Genomic DNA, 21,978 nt, shown 5'->3' with positions numbered 1-21,978 from the left:
CTAAAGGCTCAGAGACAAGAGGGCCAAGAAAAAAAAGCCCCAAATATATTATTTTTTAAAAATCTCATGATTTTTAAGCCAGTCTCGTGATTTTTGAACACTTGCAGTTGGCAATACTGCCATGTGTGCTCACTAAAGAGCCTAGAGTGCTTTTGAAAGAGGAGAGGTTTTAGCCCTAGCTTCCTGGCTAAATTCCAGTTGCAATAATTGTATTGAGTTTACCAAAATATGCTCTGCAGTTTGTCTAATCTGGTATTCTTCATTTCCTGTCCAAGTCTTGTGCTATGTTGAAATGTACTTTCAACAGCTGCTGCATTTCACCCCAGAGGGGGCTGCCTTTCATAGATGGGTGCAGTGTTTCTTGCATATAGATATGCACAGTATAAGAACCTGCACAGATAGGTTGATTTTTATAATACCAACTGTAAATGCTTTAGGATCCTTTGGGATGGAAGGCATTAGATAAATGTTCAGTATCGTTATTACATTATTCAAAAGTGAGGTTTATAATCCGGAGGGGGCTATCACAACAGAATTTAGCAATAACACACGGCACCGTCAGAACATGGTTTTAATTTTTAAACAAAAAGAAAAGGAGTACTTGTGGTGCCACAAGTCCTCCTTTTCTTTTTGCGAATACAGACTAACACGGCTGCTACTCTGAAACCAATTTTTAAACAGACTCCAAAGAAAGGACAATGCGCCTGCAAAGTTATATTTCTCTTGCGTCCTAATAAAGGTTTAGGTTGGGATTTTCAAAAGCCCCTCAGGGAGTTGCATTAAAATTCATTGGGATTGGAGCACCTAATAGATTTCTTTGAAAATCACAACCTTAGACAAAGGGTCACATTTGCAAAAGCGCCAAAGAGATTTTGGAGCCTAAGCCCCATTTTAAAGCGAGTAGTGCCCTTGAATGCCTCCATTTTGGGGTGCCCAAGAGGAAACGCTTGAAAGGGGTCTGATTTTCAGAGGGCAGAGGTTCAGTGCTTTCAGGTTGGGCACTCAGAAATCCAGGCACCAAACTCATTAGTGACTTCTGAAAGTCTTGGCTTTAGGCTCCTAAGTCAATTAGACACTTTTCCAAAATGTGACCCCTGTGCTCTACCTGCACACTGACAAGTGCACAGCCACCAACCTACACTTCTCTCTTCTTCTGGGCCTGGTTCTAGAAAAAAGAACCAACTGATTTCATGACCTTTTCTTTCCAACAAAACAGACCTCCGCTTGGAGCCTGAGCCTTTGAGGACAAAGGGGGTCTTGATGTGTGAGCTCTCACCCCCTGAAAAAGATACTTTATAACGGACGCACTGACAGTCCTGTAATTGAGGCAGTGCTAGCGTGGGCCACTGAAATAGATTCAAGAGGCAGAGCCCTTATTTCACATCATCAATCCCTAGAGCAACCATGGAATTGGTTTGACTCCTAAGTGACCTGCAACCCAGCAGCTGGGCTACTCCCGCAGACGCTGGCTTTATGTTGAAAGCAGCCCCCTTCTAATTCCCCTCCCCAGTGTTAACTGCTGGGCCGGGGAAGCTGAAGGAAAGGAAATAAAGAGGGAGGGGAGGCAATTTGCTCATTAAATCCTGTTCTCCAGCAAGAACTGCAGGCATTTCTCCTCTCTATCTCACATGGATAGGGGCGCTCCCATCTGTGCCTGGAGAACAGAACTGCTGCTCTGCACTGGTGCCAGGGACAGTAATGCAAAGGAGGCCATGAGCCAGATCCTCCAAGAGGGACACCCTAATTTACACCAGCTGAGGATTTGGCCCCATTTCTCGGCCCCGAGGCAGCTCATTTAATGCTGAGGGGGAAAAAAGGGTTCAGGTCATTTGGGGCAACAGAAGGAAAGAAACCTCCTCGCTACATCTCCCTTTCTCGGCCCTATCTCACTGCATAAAAATAGCCAGTTAGAACCAAGTGGAAGCAATCCAATGAGTGGGGATTATTTTGTGCGAGGTCTGGGAGCCTGTCAGGAGCCTGCCTGTGGTATGTTACACAGCGCAAGTGCCCAGTCCTGGGGAGGGGGAACTGCAGTGGATGAAGAGAAGAAATGATCTGATCTCATTAATAACCCATCCCCGCCAGCAGAGAGAGTAGCTGGCTGCCTTCCTGGAGGCTGGGATTTTATCTCTTAGCAGCAGTTGTTCTGGTCACGCTCCGGTGCCATCACTCTCCTTGCCCCCGATGGTTCAGTCTGACCCTGGCAGCCCCCTTTCTGCTCTATCAATTCCTCCCACACAGGATTTCCTCCCCCGGAAAGGATGCTCGCTGTCTGCCAGAGATCGGCCTGGCTCAGCTGCGTTTCAAAGTACAGGAGATGTTTTAATTCTCTTGTCCTGGGGGGCTCTGCCCCTCCTCTCCAGTCAGATGACAGGCTGAAGAGATTAATGTGTCCTCTGAACTGCCAGGGCTTTGTCCCAAAGCACAAGGGCTGTGACCTGGCGATTGTCTGAGGGCTGGAGTGACAGGGACAGAATGAACTGCTTTGCTAATACAGCCATATCAGACACAGCTTCCAAATGTCCCTCTTTAGAAAAAAGCATCTCAAAGCACTTGACCGGACCTGCTGCATTTGGAAGCCTGGGTGAGTGAATCCTGCTTGTCTCAGAGACTGGCACTCGAACGATGGTGGCGAATCCCACCGCATGCCCAGAGACCGGACAAGTGCAGGGGGCCGGGACTTCTACTGCACTCAGAGAGTGTGAGTGTGAATCTCTACAACAATGCCTGCACAGAGGGCTGACCCTTCTCGCACAACGGCAGAGGAATGCCCATCGTGCCCGGAGAGAGTGAGAGCTTGGCATGAGGAGCCTACTGTGGGGGAGTCTGAATACCTGACCTGCCGCAGAAAGCTGGCGTGGCTACTGCTAAACCGATCTCTGTGACAGAACTGTAGAAATGCAGAGCTGCAAGGGACTGTGAGAAGTCTGCAAGTCCAGCCCCCGGCGCTGAGGCAGGGCCAAGCAACCCTGGACCATCCCTGACAGTTGTGCAACTTCTAAAAAGCGCGGGGAGGGACCGCAGGGTTTTTAAAAGCCTGAGGGCCAAATTCTACACCCCACCCAAGCCCACACACCTCCCCTGGAAAAAGAGGGGTGTGAATCAGCTTGGACTTTATGCACATGATCTTTTTCCCCCCCAAGTAAAATACTTTGGACTAGGCAGGATCGGGGCCAGTCTTTACAAACACAAGCCAAAAAGCTGTTGTCCTTTGCACAAGCAGGGGGTCGCTCTGTCCCGCATGCAGGCCAGAGGCCTGTTTCGCTACACCATCATGATCTAGCGGTGACAAATATGTACCGTCCGCTCTCGCTGCTCCCTGTAAGCGACCCCTCACAGTTACTGCCGGATTTGGTGGAACCGTGCACACTGCATGTGGAAATGAGGCTGTGTAGCCAAAGAGAGGTCGGAGGGTAAGTGCATTGCAGATGTTCATCATGCACCCGTCCTGTGTAGCTAGTCCTGGTTACATTCACGGGACAGTCAGCGCCACACAATATTAAAGACAAAGTCCTAAGCACATAAAGGTTTTGACATAAGATGATGAGACAAAGCCAAGAAATTAAGATCGAAGGCTGACAACCCTGCCTGAACCTGAGCAGCTTTTGGGGGTGGGGAGTGGGGGCAGACAATCAGTCTGAATTAAAGATAGAGCAATGTTTCAGAGCTCTGGAAGGGCTCCTTGGCAGCCCTTCTGTTATGTAAGCAAGGCCTTGGTGGGCAATGGAATTGAAAGCCATCTGTGTGTGCGAGTCGCTCTTGCTGGGAATGTGTCACGTTATTTTATATTTCTACTGCAGTAGCACTGAGGAACAGGCCCTGCCCCAAAAAGCCACAGTCTAAAGAGATCAGGCAGGCAAAGGGTGGGAGGGGAAACAGAGGCACCAAGCGATGAAGTGACTTGCCCAAGGTGACAGCAGCTCAGGAGCAGAGTCAGGAACAGAACTCAGGTCTCCTGAGTTGCAGTCCAGTGCCCTGTCCACTAGACCACATACTCTAAAGGGAATGAACAGCAATCAATGGAGCTTCCGTTCCACAGATCTACTGCTGGTGCAAATCCATTCCATTGAAGTCAATGGAGCTAAGCCAGTTTACACCAGCTGAGGATCTAGGAGCCAGGAGCAACAGCAGTACAATACTGCCCCAAGGAAGGGGAAAATTGGCTTCAGGTGATATGTACAGTCCAGGGAACTGTTTTCTCCAGCACGGCTATTGTGCTGAAGCCAATAGATACTCACTTTATTATTCCCCTTGGCGTTCTCTGCCTCTCCCCCTTCTCCTGACTCCCTAGCCTGACTTCTCCCCCTCCTTCTTAGCTCACCAGCTTCCCCTACCCTACTGGCAGAGAGAGGCCCTGCCGTTCTCCACTCCCCCGCACCAGCCTTGTCGCCAGGGGAGTGAGATGGAGAGGCCAAAGGTGATTTTGACCAAGGGAAACCAGGAGAGAAAGAACCACATTGACCAGGGGAGCTGAGAGCGCAGCCGCCAGAACCAACTGGATGGGACATGTGACTGCCCACGAGGAAGGGGAAGGGGACTTTCCTCAGAGCACCTAGGCCTGGCGAGCAGTGCCCAGTTTCCATGAAAGGAACAGTTGTTTCTATCGCAAAGCATCATGACCCAAACACACAGCAAAACCAACTCCAGTGGAGCCCCTGGGTAACAGCGCTGCTCCCCACACACTCGCTAGCCTGCCAGCTCCCATCAGCCCTGCCATGCACAAAGCAACAGTGACCAGAGCACATGGCATATTGCAGGTCTGTGGACAAACCGTTACCACCAAAGCACTAGAAGCTGGGCCTAATGCATCTCTGGTGTATCTCCATTGCAGTCAAGGGAGATACACCACCAAAGATTAATATGGTCCCGATTTTAATGGAGAATCCTATTTGTAGCTAACACTCTTGTTGGCGCCCAATGGGGATGTCACCACCAATGGGAAGGTCCCAGGGTTATTACTCCTATTCGAATGGCAGGAGAGGGCAGGTTCCTCGAGGGGCTGGAGAGGAAGGCAGGGTTTTTCTTCCCTCCAGTTTAAGGCCCTACAAAAAGAAAGATTTAGACACATCTGTGTAATAGCCGCATCCACCGTGACCTTAGATGGGATTAAAAAATCATCCTGAACCCCCGCCCCCCTCCTGTGCCAGGGTATTAGCCAGCTGCTATCTGATGGAGGTTAGGAAGAAAGTTCTCCTGCCATTATTCCATAATTGTCTAGTTGGGGGTTTCTTGCACTTTCCTCAGAAGCAGCTGTACTGGCCCCTTTCACAGAGACAGGATACAGGTCTGGATGGGCCACAAGTCTGATCTGGCAGGGCTATTCCTGTCTTCCTATGAACGAGGGATTCTTAGGCAATCCAGAATGGCATCCTCCATGCGGTGTGGCCTCACATAGGCAGGGCCTGCGAAGTCGTGCAGTGCGGAGGACACCATTTTGTTCTCCTAAGTGGTGTCCTCCATGTGGCATAACCTTACACATCTGGGGCCTGCGCGGTTATACCGTACAGAGGATGCCATTTTGTGTCCTCCATGGGGGCCAGATGGAATCTTCCGGCCCTCAGGCTGCTAGCTGGACAATGCCCATCTGGTTGGGTGTGCCTTGCATGCTTAGTGTACCACTGTGCTCTAAGGTGACTGTCGCACATCCCCTCAGTGCTTATCAGACACCTCTCACTGTGACTGGGGCCACGACTTGGGGAGAGGAGGTCACAACTGCAGAATATTTTGATGATGCAAGCAGCCACTTTCGACTATTACCAAGACACTGGCTTCCACATTCAGCTCACAAGCAACAATATAACATCAACTGGGAACTCTCTGTACTGACATGGGAGCAACCACCACACGAGCGACACTTCAGCTTCTTCCTCCTTCCAACAAGCAATCCCGTATTGCCATCTGGAGCCGAGTCTCATCCAGCCGTCGCACATCCCCAGCCAGGCAGGCAGCGCAGAGACGAAGCCTTGATCGGGAGAGACTATGACACAGTCTCAAGTATCCCCACTTTGCTGATGACACCTTGGGCCATGCTGCTGGATTGGTTCTCTGAGTGCATTCATATACACACTGCATGACAAAGCTGAAAGCATGGACCTCTGTGGGACTCTCTACAAGAGGGCGCTGGTGCAGATAAATTATTATCCAAAAGTCAGAGCAACTCCAAAGCAATCTCATCCACTATGGCTATTCCACAGGACTGATCTGGAAGCGATACATGATCCAGGCTCTTGAGAGCAAAGGATGGGTTTAACAATGCATCACTTGATCAGTTTAATTTCTGTTTTAAAGTCAAAGCTATTTAGCAATTCAAGGAGCTCAGAAAACTTAACGAACTACTCAGCTCCTGGTCCCTCTGTCATTAAAACACACACACAACTCAAGTGATTCATAGAAATTTTGTTTCAAAACATGAGCTTCTGGGCAGGAGCCTCCAATGCAGAATTTCAGGTGAAAGCGCATTTTAACGGATGTAGTCAATCATTGGGAATTGAAGGTTTTAAAAAAAGCACTGATGCCTCCTTAACTTCCAATGCTCTCCGCCACAATATCAAGCCCAGCAGCTCTTCCAATACGTTATCTCAACTCCTTGCAAACTTTGTTAGATGCTGTTGAGTTTTAAAATGATCATCCTCAAAAACCTAATGCACCTTGGATGGAAAACTGCTCCACTGTTTTTTCTCCTCTCTGCGTGCCTTCATTTTTTTCTTCTTCTTCCCGTTAGCATCCATATGTTGGTAAATCTTTCTGCTGCAGTGGGTGAAGTCCCTGCAGGGATGGCACCCGAGGAACTTTTCAAGTGGAGAGGATGCAGGTCTCCAGAGTCCCAGGCAGGAATGAGTGAGCTGGAAGCAAATTCTCTAATAATAATAATAAAGTGTCCCAGTGCCTTGGCAGTGATGGAAGCCTCTGGTGCTTCCCCTCCTTCAAAAAGTAGTCAGAAGTGACATTTGGGAAATTGAGAGCCACAAACCCATTCCCCAGTTGCTAGGAACTCCTAAGCCAGATACAATGAACGTCAAACCAGATCAACAACACCATGAACAGAGAGAGAGAGAGAGAGAGAGAGAGAGTTTTGTTTAAGCAACAGCAGCCAGAGACAGCAGACAAATGGAAAGTGAAGGAAATCAAGAAAATGGTTTGTTTTCATCCTGGAGAATTAACCAGCCTAATGTGCGGGCTCCTGGGTTTGATTTGACCTCTCTGGTCTGCTGAATGAGAGCAGGGACCACACGCTTACAGAAAACATGCAACTCAACCTGTTCGAGAGTGCAGGTTTGGTTCCCAAAAGGAGTCACATGCAGGGAATTGAAGGGAGTGGTGGTTGCAGTATTTTCACACTGAACTCGTTTGTGTGCGTGCACGCACTCACATGCACACACACGCACTCACGCGCGCACACACACACACACTCTCTCTCCCCAAAACCATTATACAGGAATAAAGAAATCTCATCTTGTGTGCAAACTCAGGCATGGGGCTATTCAGGTCTTAGAAAATGCTGTAGAAGAATAAAGTGAAACCTCTGCAGGCTGACAAGTTAATGAACTGAGCCTCACAGCAACCCTTTGAGGTTGCAAGTATTATTACCTCCCCACCCCCCGACAGGGAAATCAAGGCACAGAGAGATTAAGTGACTTACCCACAGTCCCACAACAAGTCCATGGCAGAGCTGGGAACAGAACCAGATCTGACTCCCACTTCTACTGTTAACCCCAAGGCCAGTTTTCCTAGTACTGCAGAGAAAGAACACAGGACATGGTGCTATGTAACAGATTTTCACAAGCGGTTCCAATGTCCAGGCAGGGGCATCTTGAAAGCAAATGTTTCGAAATTGCTAAATACACTGTAATACCCTGCCAATGAGAGGGATCTGATTAACAACCAGACAACACTCAGAATGACAAAGAGACTAGTACTAACACTCCACCCTTAATTTCTCTCTCTATCTTAGGCCTGGTCTACCCAGGGCGTTTCATTGGCACGGAGGTTTTGCGCACTTAGGAACTTACATTGCCCCCCATTAATATTTCAGCACCTCATAGGCAGTACGTCTGCATTGCACTCAGAGGTGCAATTGGAGCCCAGGCAGCCTCACGCATGCTAGCTTTGATCTAGCTGGATTGGCTAAAAATAGCAGTGAAGATGTGGGAGTGCAGACCCGGTGTCAATGGTACAAGCCCACCCGGAACCCTGGGTCCATACCTGCATTGCTCTCCCATGCTGCAGGCCTGGCTGGTGTATCTGCGCTGCTCTGTTTAGCTAGAGTTACGCTAGCATGCATGCGCCTACCCCAGCTGCAGCCACACCTCCAGTTGCAGCATAGACAGACCTGCAGCCTTGTCACAACAACTGGGAAGTGCTACGATCCATGGCTTACAGGTGGGGCTCTGAGGCACGGATGGACTAAGTGACTCACCCAAGGTCACACAGGAAGTCTGTGGCAGAGCAGGAACTTAACTGCAGGTTTACCAAGTCCTAGGCTACCACCCTAACCCCTGGACCGTCCTTTCCTCCTGGGGATGGGCTATGAATAGTGTATGGTCCTGACATTTTCCAACAGTCTCCCCTGTTCCATTGTAGACCCCCCCCTTCTTCCACTGTCCGCATGTAATGGGAAAGGGCCAGCATCAGCTATGCTAAAAGCCCCTCTAACCCATGAGGGCTAAACAGCCTCTGCACTGAATTTCTTGGCTGTGTTGGTCCAGCTCAGTCCCTCTGAAGTTCTCTTAGCTCACTTTCCCTTCATGTTCAGTTCTCTCGCTCCGGCAGTTCACAGCACAGTGGACACCGAACTCCACTCGGGGGATAAAAAAGTTAATTTCCTTGTTTCTGGAGAGGCTGGCAGACAACTGCGCACAAAGATGATCCCGTTACACAACATATGCCAGCAGCTCTGGTACTTTTACAGCATAGCATCCTGCAGCACTGCGCTGCTGAGGCCGACACGTATCTGGCACTTTACGGCCTGGTGGGCAGGGCGCTGGCCTGGGACGAAGTCTGCTCTGATGTAGGCAGAGCAGGGATTTGAGGCTTTCACATATCAGGCAAGTGCACACACATGCAGCAAGTTCCATTGTAATTATAGGCATTCTGAGGGCGAGCAATGGGCTCTGAGGGCAGAACATGGCACTTAGTTAACAATTCCATGCGGATGCATGAGACAGAGACTCGTCCCGCCCGTTCTCTAGAGGTGTGTTGGCTCTGGAGTGCTAAGGACTAAACCCATCATACAAACAAAGGGCTTCTCCACACTGCAGGTCTGAGCCACTGCTATGGTTACCCCAATGCAGCTGCTCCCATGCAAAGCCCTAGTACTGCCGTGCTGCACCACTGTAACTGTGACTTGCCCCTCACCAAACCAGAGTTAGCTGCTCCAGGGCAAGTGAACCCCAGTCCTGCCATCGGGTCTGTGCGGGAGAACATGTACCCCACCTGGAGCCATGTACAGGCACAGGGGTTCATCTATATGGATCCAAACGCAGGACGGGGACCTAACTGGCCACTAAAGTGAGCACCCATAATTCTGCACACGCACAAGGGGAAGATCTATGTAATTTCTGCATAGACATTTCTCAGAGCAGAACCATATTTCAAGCATCAGTGCTGACCAGCTGGTGTCTTTATTCTCCCTTCTGTTTTATTTTCAGACTATTTCTGTTACAGATATATGTCTGTTTTTAAATCCAGATGTTAAGCTTTGGCTCTTGGAATTAATGGGTGTGGGGAAGATTCCTCCAGAGCTGCAGTAGGGACTGCAGAAGAGTTCGATCAAAACCACACTAAAATGGAAACGCAAATTGGCAACAATGGTTTGACCACAACATCGTCTCCCTTAGCAATGTACATAGGGCAAAGTAGAAGTAGGGCAGCATGCTGTGTTCCAGTACTGTAGATGGGGCATACATGATGCACAAGTGTTTATCTACTATGCAGACTATCTGTGCTCTATACTGCCTGCCCTAGTCATTCATGTGCTACTGTGTAGGGAGTGTGATGACTCCTTGAATGGAGCCTATGCATAGTTTTAATATCCTTCTTCAAAAACCCAAAGGCTGAGTCTCCTCTGTAACTCCAGATGTGCTAATAGAATTGTTCTAAAACATAATTCCTGCTGATGTAATTTAGACCGAGTATCACATATTGTTAGTTATATCACAGTAGCACCTAGATGCCCCCATAATACCAGGGCCCCACTGTGCTGGACAGGGTACAGACACATAGTAAGAGACAGTCTCTTCCCTAAAGAGCTTACAGTGAGATAGACAAGACAAAGGATGGGAGGGGAAACTGAGGCACAGAGAGGTGAAGTGATTTGCCCCGGGTCACACAGCAAGTCAGTGGCAGAGCCAGAAAGAGAAACTAGGTCTGCTGAGCCCCCAGCCAGTGTCTTACCCACTAGACCACACTGTCTTTCATATACATGCAAAACGTAGTTTGTAAAACTGCCTCTGCTAGCCAGACAGGCTGTGTCAGCAGGAGCTGTTTTTAAATTGTGTTTTAAAACAGTTTCACCAGCCCCATTAATGCACCTGCACAGACAGCGCCAAAGAGAATAAATGCAAACAGATTTATAGGGCCCATTTTCAATCTGCCCCAAAGATTTAGCTGCACTCCACCCAGCAATGTTGTTGCGAGACAGGTCACTCCATTGCACGCATTCTTGTTTTAATTACTGTGATTGTTAAATGAAGTCAGCGCTGGACTGACATCTCTGAAGACTGAGGGGCTAGATTTAATCACAGACCAGGCCCTACAGCAGTGGCCATGGCAAAGCAACCTTTCCCCTCATCCTCTCACCAATGACCACTTCTAGGGGTCAGACAGGGAGTCAGTCACCAGACCCCATTCCTTCCCTGGGCTCTCTGCCGAGATTGCCAACTGTAATGGTGGTTTCTGTGATGTAGACACCTGTGTCCACTAAGAATGGGGCAGAGCCCACTAGCTTATTTCACATAGGCCATCAAACACCTTTCGGATGGTAATGGCTGTGTTCACTATTAACCTGCATCCAATTAAAACCAATCACATCCTTTATCTGGGGTCTTCCTCAATGCCATTTGAGCTCTGCCACACTGGCATGACAAATTAAGCTAAAGAGGGCATTGGTAGCCTTACATTCTGAATATACAACAATCTCCCCTCCCCTCATACACACAGGGCTGGGTCATCAGCTGGATTTGAAATCAACTCATGATGTTTAGCACTGCAGGTCACACCTCTGTTACTTGAGCTAAGGGATTATTTTCATTAGCTGGTGGTAGTAGCACATGGTTATCCTGGAGTGTACCAGTCACTAGAGGGAGATTAATACGTTCTTTGCCCTTGTATTACAAATGCACTTGGGTTTTGTGTATTTTAATCAGATCCTTAACATTACTGAAATATTCAGAGCCAGCATCTGTGCTGGTGTTAATGGGCATGGCTGGACTTCAATGGCATGCCACTCAATTACACCAGCAGAGGATTTAGCCCTGACTTTGCATTTAATAGCTTCATCTTTATCCTAAAGGCAAAGGGACAGTTTCCAAGGGGCCTCAATCCCGCCACCACTTTTGCAGAGTAAATTTTGCTTGCACAATTATGTGCAGGAGAAAATTCAGGGATTTGCACAAACTGCATGTGAAAATTGAGACCAGTTTTTCAAATCTGACTCAAAATGCTAGTTAACTTTTGGCTTTACTGAGTGGAATTTACATAGTGATCCCCTTCCTCCTCCTTTTTTTGTTTGTTTTCTTCATTAGAAAGAGCCCGGGATTATCTGCACAAGACTGGAAGGTTCATTGTAATTGGTGGAATCGTCTCACCTGTACATGACTCCTATGGGAAGCAGGTTGGTTGATCAAGTTCTTGCTCTCTCCTGTATGATATTGCCAAAGTAATCTGCAGGAAGCTGGGAGCGTGCGTGAACGACAGGAAGGGTTAGGTCTGAGGGTTTCTAGTTCAATGAACACCCTGGGGAACCAGGTAATGCTGGTTCCGAAACGGAGTCTGAGAGAGTGAAATCTTACAGCTCAGCTGATGCCAGAGGGAAAGCTGTGGGGAAGCTGAGCAGAGGGCTGGGATAGATTGTGTGAGTCAGATAGTACCCATTAATAGTTCTGATGAACCTGATGTAGGGACAGCAGTGTTACCACCTCTTGTGATTTTACCCTAAGTCTATTTTTTTCTTAAAGCTGCAGCTCCTGGAGTCCTGTGATTACATAAAAATCTCAGCTTTCATTTAACTCCCCCTCCCCCGCAAGTTTCTAGCCCTTGTGGTTACCAAGGAAAGCTGGAAAATGTGACCCCTAAAGGCACAAACACCAGAAAGCAAATAATGTTTTTTTTAATCTCATGTTTTTAAAGCCAATCTCATAAGTCTGGGGGCCTGGCTCATGATTTTCATATGCTTGGGCTTGGCAATACTGGGACAGGAACTGTTAAAAGCATCTTTTGGAGAACGAAATCCAAAGATGGGGAAATCTCTATATTTGAGCTGCAGAAGTCTCCTCCTAACCAAAAAGACTCGAGAAAATGCTGTCCCTATCATTAGCCCCCAGGCCAGACGGGATTCAGAGAGAAGCAAAACTCTTATGATGTCATGTAGGCTGCTTGGTTCTGCCCTCTGAATCTGGGCAAGACATAGATACCTCGGCCCTATACAGATGAATAACAGTGGTGATGGCCCATCTGCGCGGGTCCTATTGGGTTCACACTCCGTTTAGTGGATCTGTGTCCCTGTGATGCATTCAAGAGAGCTGGAACTAGGTTTTGGTGGTGAAATCTCAGAATTGAATCAGGTCCAAGCTTGAGGGAAGACTGGATATTGGACAAAGCTTCACAGATTCTCCCTGCATCCTCTCTTAGCTACTATTCTCTTTCAGGGCCTGGTCTCCAGCCGACACCGTCTGACCATGTGCCAACTGGCCGTCCAGTCCTCTGACTGGATCAGGTGAGTAACACCTTGGGTATTGCTGGTAGGGTTATACAGGGAGACTTTGAAAGACACAACGCTCCTTTTATGGGGCAACGCCTGTAGGAAGCCGGTTCGAGTCACATCCACCAGCTCAGGGGAAGGTCAGTTCAGACTGAGCTTGGAGAGGATTTTCAAAGGGCTCATCTCAGAGCCAGCGAGTGGTAGCTAGTGATGTGCATCAAACATCCCCATCAAGGGAGGAGGTGAAAGCAAAGCTCCAGTCAGCCCTGCCGACTGCGGCTGATGACAGACATCCTTATCGGCTAAGCACGCAGTGTGTAATTAAAGCAAGCTTCCACTAATTACCTTAATTATGCACCAGAAAAATTTGTGCCATTATAATTTGCATGGAAAGAGCATGTTTTAATAATGGCTCATTGTTACTGTGAGTGCGCGTGCCTATATAAGAAACTCAGCAGTCTTTGTAGGTCAGAGGAAGGGCACGTTCCTCACGCAAGGAGAGAGAGAGAAAGTGAGAGGAGGCTGCTGAAAAGAAAGGGAATGAGTAAACATGCTGTGGAGGAGAGGAGGGAAGGGGAAGAACAAGGAGAGAGGGACAAGTACCAGGAGGAATTGCAAGGGAGGAAGATCAAGAAGATTGAGAAAAGGAGTAACAAATAGGGCATATCTGGGCCTGATCCAAATCCCATTGACTTCAGTGGGATTCTTTCCATTGGATGAGGCCCAGATAGAGTTGACTGATATTGATGGCCACATGGAGACACACTAAGTTGCATCACATGATATGGAAGCTATCAAAAGGATTGGATGGATGGTCGTGACTGAGTGAGCGTCTGCCTGGCTTTAGTGAGCGTGTGTGTCTGACACAGCTGGGAGCATCTGGCCATACGTGCAGAAGCGTGTCTTTATGCACAGACTCCCAGTGCTATTGTTTCTTATTACCGCTAGTGTCAATCCCAGATACACAGACCCTAATGAAGAGCAGAGATGGTTTCTAACTTAGCTCAGGCGTGTGTAGCACAGAGGTTACGCAGACATTAGGCACTCGGCGTGTTTTTAATTCAGGAGATTGTGTCTGTGACTCCTCAGGTGGGGTGTGTGAGAAAAAATACATTCAGTTGCTAAGAAAATGTTTAAGAAACATCCCAATTTAGCAGCTCATTAAGTTTTCAATTAAGCCAGGCTGTAGCACTGGAGGTTTGCCTTTCACAACCTGGTGTACAGAGGAGGGGTGGAAATCCCTGCACCCACAGTCTGTGTGAGACAGGCATGAAATCTCATTGCCAGGAAAGGCTCTGGGAACAGCCAGGGTGCGATTAGCAATTCATGAAAGATTGGGGGCTCCCAGAAGATCTGAGAAAAGAAAAAAAGAAGAAGTGTTTTCCTGCTCTGGGAAAAAGGCCCAATGGGGGAAGCTTTTCCTAGAAAAAAGACTGCCTTTCACATTGTCTGTGTGCAAAAAGACAAAGGCACCAGACTAATGAATTCCCCGCACGGCCTCAAGAAACAACTGCTGGATACATTCCATGTCTCCCAAGTGATTTTACAAACATCAGGCTATGGGGACGGATGGTCCAGTGGTTAGAGCACTAGCTGTGAGGATGTGGGAGACTAGGTTCAATTCCCTGTTCTGCCATAGACTTCCTGTGTGACCTTGGGCAAGTCCCTTAGCCTCCCATCTGTACAATGCGGATAAGAGCACTGTCCTACCTCACAGTGGGAGGCCAGCCCAGGGGGGGAAAAGCAAGAGGTAGGGATAATTTTTATGAATAATGTCACAGCTCCTGGACACTGCCTCCCAAGGCACAGCTACATCCCCTCTCACCCAGACCCCTGCCTGGGGCTTCTCTTCACTGGCTCAGCAGCGCCTGCGCAAATCACTTGTTACCCCAGCCAGCACGTCTAACGTGAGGGGCTCACGCTGGTGTGGTGACAGCCCCAGCGCTGACAATCCTTTCGCCACGTTCCCCGTTTCTGCTCTTCCTCCTGCTGCTCTCTTTCAGTAACTCACCAGAGAACAGTGGGCTGTTTCACCAGAGGTCGGTGCAGTAAACGACGTTACCTCACCTGCCTTGTCTCGCTAAAGGCCAGCAATGGCAGTCAGTGGGGCGGCCCTTCCCTTTGTCCCTGACAGACGTGTCACGTAGCTGTTGCTCAGGCACGTGAGAGTCGGTCAGGCTGGTATGCTGCCGGTGCCATCGTGTTTGGTGGCGCTTGGCTCTCGGGACTGCACCTGCACGCAGTTTAATTTCCTAAAATAAAAGTTTAAACCCTTAAGAATTTCCCCCTTTGGCTTTAGCTGTGGCACTTCAGGGTGGGAAGGGTTAAGGATCCGACCCTCAGATGCTTCCTCCCATATGGATAGAACTACAGTAGGTCAAGGCCCAAGAGTGGGGACAGGTAAGAGCCTCTCTACAGGGCCTCACACCCCTCTGTGATGTAGGTTGCCAACAGGCTGGGCTGGTGCCCAGTATCCCCATGGAGGTGCCCTCCAGGCCAGTGATCTGCCTGCAGTGCGGGCGTAGTTCAGTGACACCATGTCCCAACAGCCACTGAGCTCCATGCAACTTCCGTCAGCTCCTCCCAGATGCTGTCTGGGTGAGGGGGCAGAGAGAGAAAGTGCTTCATTGCGAGCAGCAGTGGCATGGGCAGCCATGCGGATGTTATGCATGGTGCACATCATTGGCAGGGCAGGGCAAAAGAAGCAGTTTGTCCCAGCCCCCCCTCCAGCCCCATTTGAGAGGGCCCCCAAACAGAGTCATGCTGTGACACAACGTGCCAGGTTGCAACGCCACTCACGGAAATTTGTCACAATGGAGGGGCCCCCTGGTGATGCTGTGAGCCCTGCCTTGAGAGTGCTTCAGCTGTGCACACCATGGGAAAAATTTCTGGGAGCAACCCTGGTGAGCAGAAACCCTGGACAGCCTCTTCCTCGGGAGCCCAGTGTGCTCCTCTGTCCCATTGTCACGCTGGTGACCAAAGCTGCTGTCTCAATACATTTCCATGCAGTGTCTGGCACCTGGCCAGGGGCTAGAGGAGAAGAGCTCTTAGATGGGCATGCCCAGGACTGCGGAGGGAAAAGGAAACAGAGCAGGGATGGAGATGTTTAACCAAAGGCATGTGGGGGGAATACAATGAGAATGTGATGGCTGGAAAAGCTGCATTTGGCATCTTATTCCAGCCTCTAATCGCAGGCAGACATGAGGAGGTTAACATGGATGGTTCCCAGCAGCATGGTCCTATCTGTTGTCTCTTCCTGGCCTCTCCATTGCAACTGAGCATGCTGAATGGTGAAGGACAGAGCAAGATTCACATGCAAACCCTCTTTGTTATGTTCTCACCTCCCCGCAGGGTGGACCCCTGGGAGTGCTACCAGGACACCTGGCAGACTACCTGCAGTGTGCTGGAACACCACCGTGATCTGATGAAGGTGAGTCACACCTGGACAGATGTGTCACGGGGGAGGGGAAAGCTGTGGCTAGTGGGAGACGTGGTGCAGGAGAGTGGTTAGACCGATGCATTTTTAATGCCCAACCTGAGTGTCCCTCAAATAGCTTTGATCTGTTGCACTTTCAGGGCTGAATTCAGGGTCAGCAGTAGCCAATGCAGGGCAGGTTTCTCTCTCTTTCAGGTTGACTCAGTTACATCAACGTGATCCATATGTTCAATGGACTGATCCTTAGCTGGGGAAATAAAGCATAGCTTCCCTGACACCTGTGGAGCTGTGACGATTTACCCAAGCTGAGGTCTTGGCCCGACACAGGTCAAGGAGATAGACTATTATACAGGTGCATGTCTGCCTCTCCTGGCTGAAAAAAAAAGGAGTCAGCCCTCTAGGATTGGGTGCGCACGTCATCATCAGCCAGCAAAGTACCAATCACAGATTGCAGCAAGCAGTCCAGCCCAGATCAGTACACCCACACGGAGAGGCTAAAAATACCATCAGTAACAAGGAACGAGGGGGACATGTCAATTTAAACAAAACCCTGCTCCTCACAAAAGAATTGCTCAAGCAAGGGATTCCAAACAGCCGCCATTCCTGGAAACTGAATAGTTCTCCAGACCAGCAAATAGGAAAGGCTCCCAAGAATGCACCAAGGCCCAAACTCCAGCAGCCGCCAATCAGAGACAGTCACAGCACCTGGTATGCAGATCACGCAAGGTGTACATGGTGTGACAAACTCACTGGCCCGGAGCACCCCCTTTTGGTGAGTCCTGGCATTGCCACCCTTTTTCCTCCTCTCGACCTCAGGGCTCACATGGTCTGCTGTGTGACTCTGCCGGCCAGCCAGGTCCACCCATTACAGAGTATCAACGTCCTGCACCAACAGCATCACCAGTACGACACCCCCACCCCTCCTGGCCGGGTGTGTGTGTGTGTGTGTGTGTGTGTGTGTGTGTGTGTGTGTGTCCCAGACCTCTCCCCGCAGAACTCAAAACCCCCCAAACAGAACCAAGCACCACTTCAGCCACTCCACTCATCCTGGGGTTGAGCCTCTCTGGGTTCTCCCCAACTCTTTTGGGACAGCGAACCACTCGGCGGCCTCCACTGGACTTTGTCCTTCCGTTAGGGCTCACCGTAGGAATCCGCTGCATGCCTGCAGCTTTCCCATGTCCCTTCTGTCCCTGGCCATTTGCCACAGCTCCTTTCTCAGGAGAGACTCCCAGGCCTTCTCTCCCCCTGAGCCCCCTCCCCACTGGGTCTCTCCCCCACTGCTCTGAGTGCCTCGCTTTATGAAGGTGACTCTCCTCCCCACCTGAGTCTGCCTATGAACTGTACCTAATGCACCCTCCAGGTGCCACCAAGTGGGCTAAATGAGCCCTTGGCCTCCCATTAACCCTTTCGCTGCCAGTGTGGGGTGTACACACCCCATTGCAGTGGAGTTATTCAGGAGTAGCTGTTGCACTGTAAATTCACATACTTCCTCAATCTGAATTAAGTTTCACTGTGTAGATGGGCCCTCACAGTACGGGAGCTAGGCAAAAGGAGAGTAGAAGAAAGTGGAATGAAAAGAACATTGTGCCGCACATGACCAAATTGAATCCACCTTTGGAAAAGGGCTAAGGACAAACTTCCAGGACCATGTCTACTCCAGGGAAATGCTGTGCTTCTATACACTGGGGAAAAGAAAAAAAGACCTGTCAGGACGCACACAAGAACGAGGCTGCAGTGAGAGCTGGTGGAAAAGGCAAACTCACAGCTAAGCAGACATCACCCTGCTGGCCACGCAGTCAATCCAGGGGAAAAGAGGGCATTTGAAAGGCAAGTAAATGAAGCCCTGCTTACTCACCTACCAAAATAACCCCACGGGACAAACCTGGCTCCGCTGGCCCTAAGGAATGACTCAAAGCAACAGGAAAATTCACGGGCATCTTCCATGCTGGGTAAACCCCAGAGAATACGTGACACAGTAGGTGAAACCCCTCCACAGGCGCAGGCAGAAGTGAGAACGAAGCTCACAAACCCTGAACAGAAATGGGACTTCCCACCACCTCTCCAGCTAATGACCTTAGACCATTATCCTACCCTCCAGCAACAGCAACGGGGAGGTTGGCATCAAAGCCGCCCTGAGACTTGGATGAAAGGGACAAACAGGGCAGGGGGCAAGTGGGCAAAGAAAGGCAGGAGGTGGAACCAATTAAACAAACCAAGTTGAGAAGAAAAGCAGAAGGCTCGGCCATGCCACTGGCCTGCTGCAGTGCCAGGCAGGCAGGATCTGCAGGCATCACAGCAGGGGCAGGTTTAGAGGAAGCAGTTAAGAGAAGAGAAGGTGGAAGATCAGGCGTTTGGACAGGGAGTTTTCACCAGGTGTGTGTGTGTGTGTGGGGCGGAGGGTAGGTGGAAGAAAGCATGGAGGTGTTTTGACGGAGAAGCAGACAGGGGAGTGACTGAGGCTGGCACCACTGGCAGAGTGATGTTGGGGTGTCCACAGCTCAGTAAGCTAGTAGATCTGATGGCTAGGGAGGGGGTAAATGGAGAAGGCTTTAAAGGCAAAGACAAGGCAGTCATGGGAGAGGGGGAGCCATTGGAGGAATGCAAGCAGAGAAGTGATGTGATGAAAGTACAAGTCAAGACGACCATTCTGGGGGTATTAACAGGATTGCCCTATGTAGGACATGGGAGGTAACTGACCTGCTCTACTCAGCACTGGGGAGACGGCAGCTGGAGTGCTGTGTCCAGTTCTGGGCACCACACTTGAAGAAAGATGTGGACAAATGGAGAGAGCCCAGAGAAGAGCAACAAATGGTAAAGGTTTAGCAAACCTGACCTATAAAGAAAGCTTAAAAACACTGGGCATGTTTAGTCTTGGAAAAAGACAGCTGAGCGCGGACCTGATAACAGTCTTCATCTATGTTAAGGGCTCTTATAAAGAAGACAGTGATCAATTGTTCTCCATGTCCACGGAAGGTAGGACAAGAAGTAATGCGCTTAACCTACAGCAAGATTAGATTAGATATTAGGAAAACCTTTCTAACTCTAAGGGTGGTTAAGATCTGGAATAGGCTTCCCAGGGAGGTTGTGGAATCCCCATCATTGGAGGTTTTTAAGAAGAGGTTGGACAAACACCTGTCAGGGATGGTCTAGGTTGAGGGTCCTGCTTCAGTGCAGGAGCTTGGACTGGATGACCTCCTGAAATCCCTTCCTGCCCTACATTTCTATGATTCTTTGACCCTAGTAGCGGTGTTGTGACTGGACTGAGGGAGGCAGTGTGGCTGGCAACAAGGCCAGAGAAGGGCAGATTACAGTAGTTGAGACACAAGATGAGGAAAGCCTGAACTCGTGCCTCAGCGGTCTGGACAGGCAGGCTAGGCCGAATATTGGGTCTCATACAACACTGCTTCCCACTGCTGTTCTGCCCCTCTGGATCCTACCAGCCCCTGCCCCATGGAGCTGAACTGAAGGGAGGAGAGCTGATGTCTCACAGCGCTATCGTTACCTTGAGGGAACATTCCAGGAACAAGCCAAGTTGTTCTGAACCATTTCAAATCCACCCTCCAGTCAGATGAAATTTTTATGATGGTTCCAATTCCTCTGAAGGGAGACGAGTGGCGCGGATCCTGCAGTAGCACGAGGGAAGGGATTATAGTGAGAGCTCAGGGTGGGCTGGATTCTCCCCCCCCTCCCGCCCCCCTCATTAACATTCCTTTAAAGTTCTTAGCTAGCAGGGCAGGAGCCACCCCAGGATTCCGCAGTTAATGAGGCCCCATCTGTTCACTTCTTGCCTCCAGTTCGAAGGGAGCGGAAGGAAGGAGCAGCTGGGAGTGGCTCTGGAAATAAGATTTGACGCAAGAATGTGTGTTGAGTGCAGTCATTATTCTGCTGTCTTTCTCTCCTAGCACAGGGTGAGTTAGCAGCATTGCAGTCTTATCCTGGGCAACAACATGGGGGCGGGGGACCCAGAACGGTGCTAACTCGTTGCAGGGCTAAAACAATGCTTAAAGCCTGCCTGCCTCTTTGAGATGTGTGCAGCAATCTCCTCACAGAAGCAAATTCACACACAGTCAAATCAAGAGCCAGCTTTTCTGTTTCTCTTAGGATCACGGCCTGAAAGGGGAATGTATGGCTCAGGGGACCGGCAGCTCAGGTGTGAGCAGGAGCCTTTCACCTCTGGGACTGGCTCCAATCTGGCACAGTTTGACACTGACTGAAGCCGACTGTCACCTAGCAGCTGTTCACAATGGCCTTTGTGAAATGATTTTGGAGAACTCAGCCCAGCTCCTAGTGCGCAGGTGGCTGCATCACAAAACCCACCACCAATTAGCACTAATTTGAAGTTAATTTATCATACTCAGCAGAGAAGACTGGATGGACCATAAGGCTGAAGGCCCCTCATATCCCAGAGATGGTCACGCAGGCACTCGGATATGACCATCACTGGCCAACACCCTTTTTAGCAGACTCAGCAGAGGGGATAAAGACTGAATGGGCCATGGAGACTGAATTACCCAGAGCCAGTCCCTACAGAACAGGGGAAGGGCACACCAATGTGGCAGCATGGGGGAAGCTGACACAGCCTTTCCCTCTGCCAACCTCATGGTGTGGGTATAGAGAGTTATTCAGTCCCCAGGGCTGCCAGGCTGACACCAAATTCACTTTAAAAGAACAGAGAAGGTTTGAAGTCTCCTATTCCCATGAGGCCCATGTGTGCTTGGGGGGCGGGGGACAGAGAATCTCGAGTTACTAGAAAAAAATGAAATGGCAATGTGTAAATCAGCCTTGCAAAATTATCCAGCCTGGGCACCAAAATCTACTCAGCTGCCCTTTACTGTGATTGACAATCATGGAAAATCTAGTAACATTTTACCTGCCTGACAAAACATTACTCAGCTCTGGTGAGTGGGTGACTAGAATGTTGCCAAGCTGGTATAAGATCTGCGGGCGTGCGGACAGACATCATCTCCAGTGATAACAGCATCTCCCCTGTTGCTTAGCTTTGGCCTTCATCTTATACCTAAAATCCAGGAGAGGAATACTTGAAACCACACAATTGTCCTTATTAATTCACCTTAAGAGTTAAGGCGGCCATCAAATATACAGGGCTAAATGGGAGAGGGCATTTGGGTTAGTATTTTGTCAATACCAGTTTTTGAATTGTATCCTTATCATGGTTTTGCACAGATCAAGCTGGCCTCATTGCACGTACTAGAAATCATTCCAGTGGGTATCCTATTTGTGGAGATGCTTAGGGTATGCTGAGTGAGTCTCCCAGCCCAGGTCTACAGATGGGAACAGGAAGTATGAAATGAGGCTGGCTGTGTCTCCTAGTAAAGGCTGGAGAATGTTGTTAATTTGTGAGCTGTAGGGCTGGCTACCAAGCTAGAGTGAGAGATCTATGGCTGTGTTTCTGGCTCTGGAGTTGCATTATTGACTCCTTACATTTCATCCCCACCCTAGCGAGTGACTGGCTGCATCCTCTCCAATGTGAACACACCTTCCATGACCCCGGTGATTGGACAGCCCCAGAATGAGTCTCCACAGCCCATTTACCAGAACAGCAACATTTCCAACAAGCCCACTGCAGGTAGGTCACAGCAGAGGGAAGTAAGCTCTCCAAATGGAG

The 21,978-nt window shown here is 49.5% G+C and overlaps 1 protein-coding gene across 1 annotated transcript in view; it reads left to right on the top strand.

The window, feature by feature from the left end:
* NMNAT2 (nicotinamide nucleotide adenylyltransferase 2) overlaps positions 1–21,978 on the top strand; it is a 68,778-nt gene that overhangs the window by 34,060 nt on the left and 12,740 nt on the right. The window contains exons 2-5 of the mRNA XM_074961105.1: positions 11,742–11,830; positions 12,864–12,931; positions 16,268–16,346; positions 21,813–21,939. Of these exons, the coding sequence (XP_074817206.1) occupies positions 11,742–11,830; positions 12,864–12,931; positions 16,268–16,346; positions 21,813–21,939 (363 nt within the window). The remainder of the gene's footprint in view (positions 1–11,741; positions 11,831–12,863; positions 12,932–16,267; positions 16,347–21,812; positions 21,940–21,978) is intronic.

Source organism: Natator depressus, chromosome 8, assembly GCF_965152275.1.
Source record: "Natator depressus isolate rNatDep1 chromosome 8, rNatDep2.hap1, whole genome shotgun sequence".
Lineage (NCBI taxonomy): Eukaryota > Metazoa > Chordata > Testudines > Cheloniidae > Natator > Natator depressus.
The sequence above is the reverse complement of the archived record's forward strand: the minus strand, read 5'-3'. Positions and strand labels throughout refer to the sequence as shown.